General features: G+C 43.1%; 1 protein-coding gene across 2 annotated transcripts in view; it reads left to right on the forward strand.

Moving 5' to 3' along the window:
* The window catches only part of TBC1D8 (TBC1 domain family member 8), a 46,251-nt gene extending 30,293 nt beyond the window's left edge, over positions 1 to 15,958 (forward strand). For both annotated transcript variants that reach the window (XM_068680438.1, XM_068680446.1), the window contains exons 7-20: positions 50 to 244; positions 591 to 773; positions 1,197 to 1,347; positions 2,247 to 2,461; positions 3,334 to 3,451; positions 8,531 to 8,816; positions 9,321 to 9,450; positions 9,769 to 9,867; positions 10,422 to 10,490; positions 11,861 to 12,101; positions 13,122 to 13,187; positions 13,808 to 13,897; positions 14,061 to 14,161; positions 14,983 to 15,958. In XM_068680438.1, coding sequence (XP_068536539.1) covers positions 50 to 244; positions 591 to 773; positions 1,197 to 1,347; positions 2,247 to 2,461; positions 3,334 to 3,451; positions 8,531 to 8,816; positions 9,321 to 9,450; positions 9,769 to 9,867; positions 10,422 to 10,490; positions 11,861 to 12,101; positions 13,122 to 13,187; positions 13,808 to 13,897; positions 14,061 to 14,161; positions 14,983 to 15,441 — 2,403 coding nt within the window. In that variant the 3' untranslated portion in view covers positions 15,442 to 15,958. The remainder of the gene's footprint in view (positions 1 to 49; positions 245 to 590; positions 774 to 1,196; positions 1,348 to 2,246; positions 2,462 to 3,333; positions 3,452 to 8,530; positions 8,817 to 9,320; positions 9,451 to 9,768; positions 9,868 to 10,421; positions 10,491 to 11,860; positions 12,102 to 13,121; positions 13,188 to 13,807; positions 13,898 to 14,060; positions 14,162 to 14,982) is intronic.
* Positions 15,959 to 16,146: the final 188 nt, after the last annotated feature.

The raw sequence follows: 16,146 nt of genomic DNA on the forward strand, positions 1-16,146 counted from the left end.
TTCTGTAAAGGTGATGCCTAATGTGTTTTCTGTCATGTTTCTGGGACAGGTGATCAGTATAGAGAAGATGGAGGACACAAGTCTTCTTCCTAACCCCATCATTGTTAGCATAAGGAGTAAGACTGCCTTCCAGTTCATTGAGCTGAAGGACCGGGATACGCTGGTGGAGAACTTGCTCCAGAGGCTAAAGGAAGTGAACTCCAGCAACCCAGTGCAGTGTAACAACTTGCAAAATAAGAAGCAGGTACTGAACTTGTTTTTTTTTTGTTTGTTTGTTTGTTTGTTTGTTTTGTTTGTTTGTTTGTGTTTTTTTTGTTAGTTTTTTTTTGGTCTTCCTGAGGGGTCAGAGTTTTGCTCTGGTGATGTCTGATGCCTTCCTTAATGACCAACGCTGTGGTGTGGAGGGAACAGTTGGGGCCAGCACCAAACTGTGGGGAGCAGTGGATGTTCTGGAGGACAGGGCTGCCCTTCATGGAGGCCTCAGCAGTCTGGAGGAATGGGCAGGCAGGCTGCTGCTTGTCTTGAACATTGTTTGGGAGGCAGTTCTTAACCTCTTCTTATTTGTTACCCTCCTTGGTCCTGCATTGCAGAACACTCCTGAGTTCACATCCACCTGTGTGCTCGGGGACTGTGAGCCCGAGGGTCCGGGCACAGAGGCTGCACAAAGCAAGGATAGAAGCGAATGTGACAAGGAGAGCAGTTACATGCTGAATGCAGAAGCACTGAGATCAGACTTTCATCAGTCGGGAGTGGCAGGCCTTGATTTTGGAAAGGTATGTAAAATTTGGGGGATTTTGTTGGAGATTTTTTTTCTTTCTTAAAAAAAAAAGCAAAACTGTGATGACATTGAAACAGGTAATTTTAGTATAACAAACTCCATAACGGCTGGAGAAGTTACATGTGCACTAAATAGGGAATAGCTGCTTTTCAATTTACTTGGAGTTTTTTCTTCTCCCTCCCTTCATTCCTTTCTGGTGAATGTTTATCATTTTTCTCCCTGTCTGATCAGTTCTGCTCTCCCCGGTGTGGTGAATCACATAAGCAAAATGGGGAAAGTTTTACTTCTTAAAGCAGACTTCCTGTGTCCATTGGTAATGGAAATATCTTGCAAAATTTCTCGCGTGTAAGATGTTTCTGTTTACAAGTTCTCACATGTACATGATTTGTTCTTTTAAAAGATACCTTCTCGTTCGCAGTCTAGGGAGCAAATCAAAGAGAGCCTGTGGAATGACCATTTTGTAGAATATGGCAGGACAGTGTGCATGTTTCGCACAGAGAAGATCAGAAAACTTGTTGCCATGGGAATCCCCGAATCCTTAAGAGGCAAACTCTGGCTGCTCTTTTCAGGTGGGCACTCTTAGAAACGCTGGCTCTAGCCATATCTGATTCTGAACAGGGCAAGACATTTAGGCATGACACCTCCCAGTGGCAATTAAATGTCTTTTGCATGGGGCCTATGGTAGTGCTTGTAGAGGACAGCTTGTAGAGGACAGCTGATCGGTACGGAAATAGGTAAAGTAAATACCTAGGTAGATTGGTAAGAATTTTGTCTCAGGGCGTGATGATATGGCGTGCAGAAAAATGTAAATGACATCTGCTTCATCTGTGTAATTTAAAATTAACGTCATGTTTTCATGAAATGATGTTCTTCTTCGAGGAACAATTAGATTGTAGCAAAAATATTGATTTAAACCTACTCAAATCAAATTACTGCAAAATAATGACATCTTAAAGTCGGCGGTTCTGCTCCTGCTTCGTGTTGAATGCTGGCAGGAGTAATAGAAACTAAAGATGGAAAAAAAACAACTCATTTTGTCCATAGATCTGGCAGAGCCAGAAAGTTCCTACCATATGATCTCAAGTTTAGGCCTCAATCTGACTCATGAGATGTTCAAATATTTGTAAGATGTAGTCCTTCCTGCAGGTTTTTTTTCACTTTGGAGGGTATGAATGGTGCTGAGCACATCCTTCGCAGCAGGACTTTCTCCTGGGGAATTTTTCTGGTCAGTGTCAGTATTAAGGTGTTTTGAGTTCTGTTGCATCATATAGGCTTTGCAAATATTCGTTTGGGTTTTCAAGACATGTATTCTGCTGGGACTTTGTTTCTTTTAGGTCTGGAGATTCACTGAATTCTTGGACCTTGGGGAAAAACATTTTTCTGGCATCCTTTTGAGCAGCAATTCCCACAACGCTGTTTAAAGTTGTCCTAAACTGTCTTTCCCTTCCTCTCTTTCGACTGCCTTTAGACGCTGTGACAGATCTCGCCTCCCATCCTGGTTACTACATACATTTAGTGGAGGCCTCCATGGGCAAGTGCTGTATGGCGACGGAGGAGATCGAGCGCGACCTCCACCGCTCGCTGCCTGAGCACCCGGCCTTCCAGAGCGAGACGGGGATCGCGGCACTCAGGAGGGTGCTGACTGCGTACGCACACAGGAACCCCAAAATTGGATACTGCCAGGTGAAAAGCTCCCAGTGGGATAATGATGCTTTTTTTCTTTCTTCCTTTTTTTTACTCTTTTCTGCTTTCTCAGCTTTATTGCTCTCTTGGGAGTTTATTTAACAGTGTTTTTGAATATTAATATCTTTTTAGTTAAGGAAAATGCATAACTTTGAGTATTAAATGTGGTTTACTTTGAAAAATGAGTGGAGATTAGGACACTGGCCTAACAAAATACTCCCTCAGCATTCTGCAAACTGCATTTAGAGTTAGAGAAGGGAAAAATGTTTCTGCTGCTTCTGTTTTTTCTGAGGTGAGTGAGTTACTTGTGCAATACTTGGAGACAGTGCAAAGGGAGCTGGCCTGCATAGACAAGATTCATGTAGAGCACTGGGACAGAAGTTTAATGAAGTTCTGCACCTTACTTCCAAAACTAATGACAAATTATAAAGTACTTTACCCAGCTGTCACCTAAATTAATGTTTTTTTTGCATTCAGTGCAGCTCCCTGAATTATGATTAACTTCACAGAAGTTCCAGATCCCCTATCTTGTTTTGAAATACAAAAACAAGGAGGGGAAAAAGCAGCCCCAAAACATCTTGCACTGTCAGTTACCTACTTTGCATCTGGGCAAGTCCAGTACTCTGATTTTCTCAGTTGTTTCCTATTGCTCTTATGAAAAGCAGCATACGTAAGCTTGAAAAACTTGTTATGCCTTTGTGTCTTTCTAGGGTTACAATTATGCATTCACTATTACCTTTCCCTTGCTGTTTTTGTCAGTTGTTTAAATCATGTTAGGCTACTTTTTTATTTTAAATTAGCTGTCATTTAGCTTTTGCCAGTAGGTTTTGCTGTTGCTAATAAATCCCAATTTTCTTCTTTGCTCTTGTAAGTCAATGAACATTTTGACCTCCGTGTTGCTGTTATATGCCAAAGAGGAAGAAGCCTTCTGGCTGCTGGTTGCTGTGTGTGAGCGAATGCTGCCAGATTACTTCAACCACCGGGTGATAGGTGAGCTGATGTCTCTCCCACTCTTCTCACTAACATGCTGCACTGGGAAGGGGCAGCTGCATGGCATTGGGACGAGTAAGTGCTCACAGTTCTTCTGAGGTCCAGAAGCCACGGGCAAAGTGGTCCATCTGCTTGCGTGCTGTGCAGACGGCAGTGGTGGCTGCCTACGTTCCAGTCTGTTATTTCTGGTTCAAAGGGTTTGAACTGTGAGAACTATAAACATATGCTCAACTTTTATAGTTTGTTATTTTCTTCCTGTTGGTCAGAAGGAGGTGGTGTTTTTGCCTGTTAGGTAAAAATAGATGAGCTTGTGTGTCTTGGTTAGGAGTGTTTGATATTAGAGACTCTAGCTGTTTCGGACAGGCTTAGGAGAGATCTGCTGGGCTATTTCTGAGCAGATGTGTCTGCATTGCCTGGCCACTAGAGTAATTATAGACTCGCATCTAAAATGGCTCTTTCTAATGGGTGGTGTTACAAAGCCATATGAGATCTCTGAACGTGAGATGCAGTGTTAATAAATAACCCCAGTCCCTCTGCAGTGCATGCCTTGTACTGCATGTGGCATATTTTCGCTTCTTTGCAATGCAGCTATTTTTAAGACTTGTGAAAATATTCATGTAACTTGCAACTGCCTGCCTCATGCACAGAAAGAGAGGCTGAACTCTTTGACACCATAATTGCAGGTAGGCATACAAGAAAAAAAGCATTTGTTCTTTGCAGTCACTTTACTTCCCCCTCTTACAGAAATGTCTGATAGCTTTTCCCTCTTCAGTGCTAACCTTGCCTTACTTTTTAGTTAGTGGCTGCCATTACACCATTGCTGTAGCAAAGAGAGGGATCTGGTCTCTTGTGAGGAGGTGGGGATAGGAGGAAGGTCCTGGCAGTAAAGGTTCTGGCAGCTAGAAATGGTGTGGGCACTCCGATGCTCAACAAGGAGGAGTTGTCTGGGGAGATTTTTTAATATTTTTCTTGGAGGATGGGCTTTGTAATACTTCCTGGTGCTGTGCCACTGCACAGTCACTGTTGTGTCACGGAACTGGCAGATACAGTAAGTTAAAGCAGAATTATTCCAAAGTAAACTGGATGCTCAGGGTGTTCTGTGGTGTTTTGAACGTCATTGGTATTTTCAACTAGTGGATCGGGTACTGTAACTCTCCCACTTGTCAGAACTTCAGTTCTTGCCTCCAAGCATGTTTTTGAACTACCATCTTGATGACTTACTCCCATGTTCGTGCATCTTCTTTCTTGATTGGAAAAAAAAACACACATCTTTATCAGTCCTTCTGCATTCCTAGACATCATCAGCCTGTCTTGACTTCCTGATACCTTCAGTGCTTGCTGGGCATTTGACTGTAAAGTAGAATTCTTTGTACCCAAATAAACTTGAATGGTCCCACATGGATGACCATACTGCTACCCTGAGTTGTACTGTACTTTGGGTTTTTCTCTTACCCATTACTTCCTATGGCCACAGACTACACAGTGTGAGGGCTGACAGTCTTGGTAGTACAGCCTCTCTGTTTTCCTGTCCTCTGCACCCACACAAATGGACAAGTAGTGCCATACCCTAAAAGAAATACTGCTGAGCAAAGGACCAGGGGGGCAGCTCAGAACCTCCTATTCTTCCTCTAGTAGAACAGCAGCTGTACAGTTTTGCAGCATGGCTGCTTTGCTGACTAGTTATTTCTGCACCTTTGATTTACCCTAGACCTTAGCGTGGCCACATCAGCGCTTACTGATCTTCCCCACCCTGCCTCCTCTGGTTCCTGTTGCTTGAGATAGTATTTTTTGCTTCACATTTCATTTAACTTTCTTTTTTTTTGATTTCCAACCAGCTCCTGTCTAAACTTTGTCTTGTTTTTTCCTGCATAACACTTCCAAGACCCAACTTTTCCTTTTTATCCGTGCTGCCAAAAATGTTGTCCAGATTTTGATCTCTCTATAACTTCGGTAATCTCTGACCTTGGTACCCGTCACTGTGCTTTTCCTCTTCAAGAGTGAGTCAGTCATTTGTACAGGCAGAACAGCTACTGAATTAATGACCTTGGTTATTCCAGGCCTCTGTAGCTCAAACTTTTCTGGGACCCTCTCTTTATGACATCCAATATCATTGTATTTTTTTTATAGATGTTTGCTTTTAAAACTTAGGCAATTCAGTCCTACCCAACCTTTTTATCATGTGATCATCTCCCTCCTTGGGTTTTGCCAGCTGTGACTGTTACCTTTTAACAAGCATTTTCATCATTTCACTGCTTGCAAACAGGCAGGATTGGTACCCCTCATCTCATACTTCAGGAATCCTCTCAGTCCTTATCCTTTCTGCAGTGCCTAGAGGAAATTATAAGCAGATAGCTGCAAGATAGAATCAAGTTTTACTTGAGTCAAGAGTGGAGGCAAGAGTCATACATACCTGTTACCAAGACTTTTCCATCCTCTCCATGAACCAGAAGGCCTTCTTACTCCCCTTTATCTGTTAGATTGTCATCATGTTGCTTTTATGATTTTTGAAACAGTGAAAACCTCACTTCATTTCTCCGATTTGCCTTTTCAGTCTTGGAGAAGTCATTTAGTTGGCACCTTGGGTCATAATTTTTTGAACGGATACCCTGGTATTTTCCTACCTCACCATGGTTTCATGATTTAATACACTAGAGATTCAGTTGCTCAGATACCATGGTTTCTGGGAGCCTAATGAAAAGGTGGGCATAAAAGTAACTTCGAATACACCTGACTTTCATGTACAATGTCAACATTTAATTATAAGGTGATATTCTGCAAAAGATCTGGTTAGCATTGCCTATTCCCTTTAAATGTCTGCTTTTGTCAGCCTCTCTCATGCTGAGGCTGGAATGATCTTTCTTTGTGTCTGCCTATCTCTCTAGATTCCTTCAAATACTGCTAAAACCTGCTGTAGCTTTGTTTCAACTGTTAGCTATGGCTATTAAATTGTTAAAAATAAAAAAAAAAAAAGCTTGTTAAAACAAAACAAATGCTCTCTGTTGAGTAACCGCAGTCTGTTTTCTCTTCTGTTTTCTTTATCCTTCTTATTCACGATCATCTGACATGAGAAGGCTGTCCCTTCAAAGCATGTTTCGTAAAAGCCCTTTGCGTGTCCCTGGGTACTTATTTTCGATTTGTGGTATTGAAATGTTTGTTCTGACTGGCAGAAGCTTTTTGTGGCTTAATGTGAGAAGTTCTAAGGCAGAGAACTATCATACCTGTTTTTTTTTATGATTTGGATGCAAAACCAAAAGATGCTAGCTCTCTGCCACAGCTTGTCCAGGATCTGTTCTGCCTTTGGACAGCAGGAGTTTTTATTGCTAGGGGTATATACGTATCAGGACCAAGGCAGTTGAAGTTGACTCCCAGTATTAGCGTAGTCCACAGAATATGGACTATGAGAAAGAGCAACTACCTAAAATAACTTGAAAGGAAAGATAGAATAATTGAAATTTTGTACTGAGGAACATCATTAACTTGTAGTATCTTTGGTTAAAGCTTCTGGGGTGTGTAACCTGGGGTGTGTCAGGCACAGCACTGCTAGCTGGCCGAGGGAAGTGGTTGTCCTGCTCTGATCGGCTGGTGAGATCTCACCTCGAGGACTGTGTGCAGATTTGGGTGTCACAATATCAGGACATAAAACTGTTAGAGAGCGTCCAAAGGAGGGCTATGAAGATGGTGAAGGGTCTGGAGGGGAAGAGGTATGAGGAGCAGCTGAGGCCCCTTGGTTTGTTCAGCCCCGAGCAGAGCAGGCTGAGGGGAGGCCTCATGGCGGCCTGCAGCTCCCTCACGAGGGGAGCGGAGGGGCAGGCGCTGAGCTCTGCTCTCTGGGGACAGCGACAGGACCCGAGGGGACGGCATGGAGCTGGGGCAGGGGAGGGTCAGGCTGGGGGTTAGGGAAAGATTCTGCACCTAGAGGGGGGTCGGGCACTGGGACAGGCTGCCCAGGGCAGTGGTCATGGCACCGAGCTGCTGGAGTCCAGGGAGCATTTGGACAATGCTCAGACGCAGGGTCTGGTTTTTGGGTGGTCCTGTGTGGAGCCAGGAGGTGGATCCTTGTGGGCAGCCTGTCCCAGTGCCCGACCCCCCTCTGGGTGCAGACCCTTTCCCTAACCCCCAGCCTGACCCTGCCCTGTCCCAGCTCCATGCCGTTCCCTCGGGTCCTGTTGCTGTCTCCATGCAGGCTTGGGGAAGAGTGCCTGGAAAGTTGTTTGGCTGAGAAGGACCTGGGGGTGCTGGTCAACAGCCGGCTGAACATGAGCCAGCACCGTGCTCAGGTGGCCAAGAAGGCCAGTGGCATCTGGGCCAGCATCAGAAATGGCATGGCCAGCAGGACGAGGGACATGATTGTCCCTCTGTACTTGGCACCCATGAGACTGCACCTGATCTACTAGCTGAAACAGAAGGAACAGGGCCCTAATCTACTCCCTTTGGAAACAGTGGTTGGGATGGTTAGGAAAGATTTTATCTGGGCATTGCTGGAATCTTGTCTTAAAAAAAAAGCATATTTACACTTACATATGTATAAATATTAGTGTTTATTTTTGTATATAAATATATATATATGCACACATATATATGTGTGTGTAAATATTTTTCTTCTTGCTTAGTGTATGTAGCCATCATTTATATTTTGTTACCTGGAATGAAGGCTCTGCTGCCTGCTTGCTTGAGTACACACACCGGAGAGGAATGTGTGCTGCTTTATTATCATTGCATAGATCCCAAGTTGAACAGTAAAATGCTTTAAGATTGCTTTTGCTATCACTTAACTGTTATGTGCTCTTTTAGCCAAAAACAACAGCTGCTGCTATTACTATTTTATTGCACCCCAAAGGCACTTAGCAGAACCAATGTGGTCTTCTTGCAGAAAGTTGTTTAGTAAGGATTACAGACTTAAGGGTTGGGGCTGAGATCACAGCAGGAAGATAATGGGATTTTTCATTGTAGGTGTGTGCATATCTTGTCAGTTTAAATTTCAAAGAAGCCTTGCAGTCGATAGTTGACAGCGATCATTAACTTTAAAGAATAATTTTGCCTGCAGTGGGCCTGGTTAATACTGTTTTTTATGACTTGCAGGTGCTCAGGTAGACCAGTCGGTGTTCGAAGAGCTTATAAAAGAGCAGCTTCCAGAACTGGCTGAACATATGAAGGACCTGACTCCATTAGCTTCCATTTCTCTCTCGTGGTTCCTCACCCTTTTTCTGAGCATCATGCCTCTGGAAAGTGCTGTGAATGTCGTCGACTGCTTTTTCTACGATGGGATCAAAGCCATCTTCCAGCTCGGCTTGGCCATACTTGAAGCCAACGCGGTGGACCTGTGTAACAGCAAGGATGACGGGCAGGCCCTGATGATTCTGAGCAGGTACTGTCACGCATCTGGCTGCGGGAGCTTCACTTCCCTCGCAGATAATCCTGATGTGAAACAAAGGCGTTTTAGGTGCTGTTGTCATAACAACTGGAGGCACAGGCAGTCCCCTCTGTGTTAACTTGCTCCTGCTGCTTTCACGGTGTCTGCCTGAAACAATGGGCTTTGTAAATTTGACAAATCCATGTCCTGTGAAATTTCCTGGCGGTGCTGAGACATGCGTGGACTGCGTCAGCGTGCGATATATACTGTTGCTCTTAGTGTCTTCCTTAGAGTGACGAGCTTCCTGCTCCAGACTTCAAGGAGACAGTTTTCTTCCTCGGGCAACATTTATTCATTTGGCAGATTTGCAGTTCCTAGGATGAGTAATATTGAAGGCATTTCTGAAAAGTGTAGCAGCCTAAAAACAAATGTATTTTTAAGACCCATAGGACTAATTTACTTATACTGAGAAAAGTATAGTGCAGAGTAATCCGCGTTGCTTGTATTTGTTCCCTTCAGGTTTTTAGAGCATGTTAAAAATGAGGAGAGCCCTCTGCCACCTATTGGTAATCACCATGCATTTTTCAGCGATGATCAGGAAGCCACTCCAGTGACTGAAATTGCAAACCTCATTCATGATTCCTACGAGGTAAAACACAGCTTGGTGTCTACTGGTCAGTTGAGCCATGATTTTAAAAAAGAAAAAGTTTTAAATTCTACATGGATGTTTTGACAGTTAATACATATCTTAATTTTTCCTTGAGTAAGTGCTTAAATGCACAGTGCTGAGTGTAGTATAACTACCTAAATGGACAACTCAGAGAATGAATATGCTTTAATCCATGGGATCTTTAGGGAATCATGACACTTTAAAAGTTGCATTGCCAATCTAATGGAAATAAAACTTACTGGAAATGCAAAGATAGTAAAATACTGTAAAATGTAAACTTCTATTCCTCTGTTCTAGAAATTTGGAGACCACTCTGTGGAACAGATTGAGCACATGCGCTACAAACACAGAATCCGTGTTCTGCAAAGCCACGAAGATACAACCAAGCAAAATGTGGTGAGTAAAATATTGTTTAGGCTGAGGTAGTGTAACATCTCCCCTCACCCTCGTTGCCATATGGCAGACAGCTTTCATTTTTTTAAAGGTGTCAAATCATGAAAAATGGAAGGCTTATTACTGACTCTGAAGGAAGCTCTTTTCTGGGTTGCTGGTGTTTTTGTTCTGCAGCCACGTGTGTTATTTTCAGGGGTGGCTATAACATAAAAACAACTGCAGGATAGTTTATCCCAATGCCAGTGGCCGTAGGCAGATGCCCAGGGAAGAGAGCAAGAACAGAGCGATCCTGATGTGATGCTTCCCCGGCCTCCTGTGACCTACAGCTTAGGGACTTCCTGTCTTTGTTTCTAATAGCCCTTGAGGGATTTCTCTTTTCATGGATTTGTCCAACCAGTGAACCTAAAGAAGGAGGAAAAATTGCAAACATCTTTCAATACTCCAGTTTTCAGCTGTACCACATAAGGACAGTCACTGGGAGGGTTCATGTGCTCGTCCGTGTCAGTGATGACAGTAGCAAGCGTGATGACTAATGCATTTTTTTCTTTCTTTTCAAGCTCCGAGTTGTCATCCCAGATGTTTCAATTCTTCCCGAAGATCTAGAGGAACTGTATGACTTGTTCAAGGTTGGTGTACCTGAAAAGTAGGGGATGAAGTGAGGCTTCTGGGTATAACCTGCAGCCTTCACTTAGTGGAGCCATCTCAGATGCTGTGTCTGGGACTTCTGGGAGAGGTCTTCTGTCTGCCTGGGTATACTATTTGGATGAGATCTGAAGCTGGACCTTGTCATTTTGTCTTTTCTGTGGTTGTCCAGTTGTTAAAGAGATGTACTAATGTCCTGATCATTCAAAGGAGAATGACTTCAGAATTTCTTTTCTAACTTGCTGCTAGGTAACAGTCCATGAGAAATTAGGTTCTGGTAATTTCCACATGCAGACTAGACTTAATCTGTAGGTATTCTCACTGAGAGCTCTGTAGTACTTTTAAGTCCTGCTCTCTTAATGCTCTTTAAAGGTAAGACTCTCTGTTTTCCATGGGAAAACAAACAAACAAACAAAAACAAAACAGAAACTTACGTCTTTGCTGTCTGTTCCCAGTTTTCTAATAGTTTTATTTTTTTACATCAAAAGCAGTCTCTGTTTCAATTCCTCTGTGTCAGGATGGTATTCGAAAGAGCTGTTGTAAAAGTTATTTGGAGACAGGGATAACTAAGATTGTGCAGATATACTTGATTTAGAGCTCCAACTATGCAGTTATGACCTCTAATGGACATTTCTTAGGTGTATTGTTCATAAATACTGGGCACTGAGCATATTATTGTGGTATGTGCTTAGTGCTGTGTAGCTTTGTGGCTAAGAGCAGCTGTATCCTTGATCCATTAGTGGTTGCAAGAGGATGCTGCTGGAGCTTGCTCTGTGGTGCTTCCCTCCTGTTCCTTGCTGCCGTTTTTGATCTTTAACTTGCTTGCACTCCTTCCCTTTCCTTACTTGGTTTCTTTGTGGTTGCTTTTTTTGTTATCTCTTTTGTTCCCCTGGGGCAGCTCGTTTTGTTAGGACCCTTCGTTTTGCATCAGCGCGTCTCTAGGGGAAGACTAATAGGAACAGTATCCAAGCAGAGAGGTCTGGGAGAGAATAAATGAGCAGGTCAGGCATAAGTGACACCCTAATTTTTCTATGGTCCCCTATACCTTTGGATGGTTAAATACATCGTGGGCCAGATGAGTGTCAGCAGCAGTAAATTTCTTCCAAGAATCTGTCCAGTTTCTCTTCAAGTTTATTAATTATCCATTGGAAATGATGAGAGCACTTGGATACCCTAATTAAAGATTCATACTTTGCTTTTCCTCATGGGAACAGTCTCAGTATCATCGTAACACCACACACAAAGAGAATTTTGAGTATTTCCAGCCTACTTTGATGTGAACGCCTTTTGCTGCCAGTCGTGCTCTGTTGATACCACAGACTGCAATTCTTCTCTGGCCTTTGATTTCTCCTAGCGGGAACACCTCATCAGATGCTACTGGGACACGACGAGCCCCGTCGTCGAGCGGCACGACCCCAGCAGGCCGTACGCTGAGCAGTACCGAATCGATGCCCAGCAGTTCACCAACCTGTACAAGCTCGTCTCGCCCTGGACGTGTGGGGAACACACCGATGTCCTCGCCGAGAGGACGTTCCGGCTCCTGGATGAGAACATGGACCGTCTGATCGAGTTCAAGGGGCTCGCCAGCTGCTTAGGTACCACTCTCACATAGGGTGGAAGTTGGGCGAGGGTTGGGTGGCACGGGGTGGGACACAGATGTCACAGAACATTCGGTATAACTCTTAAATTAGAATATACTGTCTGTAATTGCTTCCTCAAGACTTACTTTATTCTTATATAAGATTATGTAAGACTGCTGCTTGCCTCATGTTGACAATAAGCAGAACAAAAAAAAAAATCTGACCAGCAAGGACTGAGTGTGGTGCTTGAGGCCACCAGCTGTGCTAACGACATGAGGCTTTCCATCCCAAAATCTGGCTGAAGAACAGTGCTGCAACTCAACCGTTGCCTGATCCCAATTGAAAAATAAATGATTAAATACTCAGAAGCTTCAATAAATTAAGTAAATCCATATTCTTGCCACTTAAACTTTTTAACTTTTTTTTGATGTTAACAAAATCAACCTATATTGTTTTATGTGATTTCAGTTCTTACATTCTTTCAATTAAAAAAAAAAAAAAAAATCAGAGTTTTTCAGTCCCTTTGAAAGTTTAGAATCTCATTTCTCCTGGTCACTGGAAATATTAGCTATATTCTGTGTGAAGCAGTTATCTCTCTGGGGCTTATTCTATATGGATCAGCAGTAAGGGCTGAAGGGGGGAAACATTGAGAATCTGATGGCCCCCAAGGAAACGAGTTTTCTGTCTCTCCCCTTTCATGTTCCTGTCTATCTGTGGCAACAAACAGTCTTTGTTAGCTTCCCTGCCGTTCTCCTTGATATTTTTAAACGATGATGAAGTTCCACAGGGTTCGGTACTCCCAGTCCATCTTACAAGAACAAAGAACAAAACAGATGGCTGTCACCTGCTGTTCCTCATTAACAGGCACAACTTAAAATATTTCAAAGTAATACACTGGCCATATGTTTTCGTACATTGTCCGTGCAAACAATTATCTTTTGTGCACAGAGATGGCTGATTTATTTTAAGCTGTGAAAATAAATGCTCTAGTCCACTTCCTTATTGTTCTTTTTTTTTTTTTTTTTTTTCTTGCAGATGTCATGTATAATGGAGAAATGAATGAGAAGATAAAGTTACTCTACAAGCTCCATATCCCGCCTGGTAAGAAACTTGAAAGGGAACGAATACCTCAGTTTCCTCAAAAAACTCTTGCTTAAAGCTTTTGGGAAAAGGCTGCTTAATGAAGAACCCTGTCTTGCTTCCTTCAGCTGGGAGTATATATAGGATTTGCATGTGTAATTATGCTTGCTGCATTTCAAAAATGACTTCAGTTAAAACCTTTTTGGGTGGAATTTATAGATGCACGATGTTAAGGCTCACATCTGCTGCATCCTGAGATATTCTGTAGCCAATTCCAAGGTTACTTCTAGGCCAAATATGAACTGGGATAAAACATTTTTGCATGGTTATACTTGACTTACACTAAAAATGTCCTTATCACATCTTGATCCACTTGTGATGAAGTGACAAAACTTTGTGGTACTTCCTCTGTGCGAAGTTTTAAATTAAATCTGCCATTCTTGGCAAACGTCCTGCTCTCTCCCTGCAGCACCAGCCTTACTTACATTAAGATAATTTTACATTGTGATTTAATGAAGTAACTGCTTAAAAAAATACTTGCCCTATTATTTAGTTTTCTTCAAGTATGTAAATTTTAAAAGCATAAATAGACATCATGCAGCATTTGAAGGACTAATCATTACACTTCAATTTTTGGCCAGCTCTCACAGAAAATGAAAGAGACAGCCAGTCACCACTGAAGAATCCTTTGCTGTCAACTTCGAGACCACTAGTCATTGGAAAAGCAAACGGTATGTCGGAAATGGTTCTCTAACCCCTGTGCATAATGAGATAACCAACTGTCCATTTGGTAACCCTGCTCCATTATCTTTGCTCTCTGGTTTTTATTTTTAATGTTGATTTATTACAGTGACTTGAAAACTAGTTCTCCTTTTTCTGTCTACTCTGTAAAAGGTGATGCAGTAGATTACCAAAAGCAGTTGAAACAGATGCTGAAGGATCTCGCCAAAGAGAAGGATACTAAAACTGAAAAAGAATTGCCCAAAATGAGCCAGGTATGTATATTAGAGGCTGTGGGCTGCTTTTAAAGAAGTGGAGAGCATTCACAAATGAACTGGCTAAATACAGCAGTTGAGCTCTTTGTGATAAAGTCTAACTTAAGTCCACGCTTAGGTTCAGTCTTTTAGATGCCTAGGATTTGGTATCAGGGAAAAGGCATCGTGTTTAAAAACTCAACCACCTGTCTAGCAGCTTCCCCTCCTCAGACTGCCTGGTGAATAGAAGTTTCAGACTCACCCTCACCTGCAGTGTAGCAGGCTGGAAAAAAGCCCTCCTCAATCCCAAAGAATACATATTGCTGTTCTGTTTTCCTCACCTCCTCCCTACCAACGGGATATTAAAATATCAGCTGGTGGCCTGATAAGCATCTGTGGTGTGTGAGCAGGGGAAGGAGCCTGCATTTTATTATTAGGAAAAAAAGAAGAACTGGGCAGAGATGGAGAGAAACAGAAGGGAAGTTGCTTGCAGGACTACAGGTGGCTACTTCGGTTGTGATCCTGTGCAACAACCACTGTTTTTCCACCCGTTTGCATCCCCTCGTTTGCCTTTGATCATTTGTGATGTCCTTACTGCCTGTTCTGATCAAGGGAGCACAATACTTTTCTATCCTGATCCCACTTTTGATTTTCAGTACCGATGTTTCATCAGTGGAAATCAAAATCCATCTACCAATTTTTTAAAGCAAGCATAAGTTAAAAAGCAAGTGTGCACAAAGTATTCGAGATTCCTTTGCACTACTGTGCCCTCTCCTGCCTCCTACAGTCCCCCGCAGCGTGGCTGCTCCGCAGTTCTGATTCTGGTGTCTCATCCTTTGCAGAGGGAATTCATTCAGTTCTGCAAGACCTTGTACAGCATGTTCCACGAAGATCCGGAGGAGAACGACTTGTATCAAGCCATAGCCACCGTGACCACGCTGTTACTGCAGATCGGCGAGGTCGGACAAAGAAGCATCAGCCTGGGGAGCGGATCGGATGAGTTCACCGAGGACTTGCAGCCCGAGGCCGCCGCCTCAGACCAGGACGCTGTTTTTACTGACACTGTGAAGACCCCTCACAAAGACTCTCAGTCGTCACCGGTAACCGAAGGGGACTGGACCGTCTCCTTTGAACATATTTTAGCATCCCTCCTGACCGAACAGTCGCTAGTGAATTTCTTTGAAAAGCCCTTAGAACTGAAACCAAAACTTGAGAGCGCCAAACTGAATCAGTACAGCCTCAAAACGAACGGGACGAGCTGCCAGTCGCGGGGCGAACAGACAAAACTGAGCACCCAGTAGCAGCAAACCTGTCAGAAACCCAAATGCACTGACGCAATGCCAAAGCACATACTGTAAAAGGCTTTCAGTTAGCAGTGGACTTTTGATAAACAATTTGTTGGTCTGTGGTTTTCAGTTTAATAGCTTTAAAAGCTAAAGAGCGTACAAGTTGTTTTGTGCCATTGATTTATTATGTTCTTGTTTTGAATGTAAAAGGAAACATCTGCCTACAGCGTGAAGACACTGAAGTCCTCTTCCGTACTGGGAGCACAGCAGAGGCTGTCTCATCATCCCTTTTTTTTTAAAAAAAAAGAAAAAAACAGGAAAAAATTCTCAGCTACCGTCTGCAGTTTGTTTGGGTTGCCTTTTTTGCACTAATACTGAAAACCGTTTCAATGCTGGTAATTGAAACTATTTTAATATATTTGAGTCTATTCCAATTTGTATGTCTTGCCGAGAAGTTAAGTGTACATGGACTGTGCTTCTGATGTTGGTCTGTGAAAACATGCACTTTTCAATAAACCCTTTTTGTACTAGACTTGCAGTGGCAGCACTTCTTGGTTTGTGGCAGGTGAGTGCCTGTAGCCCCTCTTCATTAAACAAGGTCCCTGAGGTTGTGTTTGCATTTAGCGGACTGGTCAGAACCCCGCAGTGCAGCACAGTGCAGATGTGTTTGGGAGAAGCCTCCCAACACCAGCAGGGGACCAGCCACAGACTTTATCCCGA

The sequence above is a fragment of the Anas acuta genome, chromosome 1 (genome assembly GCF_963932015.1).
Source record: "Anas acuta chromosome 1, bAnaAcu1.1, whole genome shotgun sequence".
In the NCBI taxonomy this organism is placed as follows: domain Eukaryota; kingdom Metazoa; phylum Chordata; class Aves; order Anseriformes; family Anatidae; genus Anas; species Anas acuta.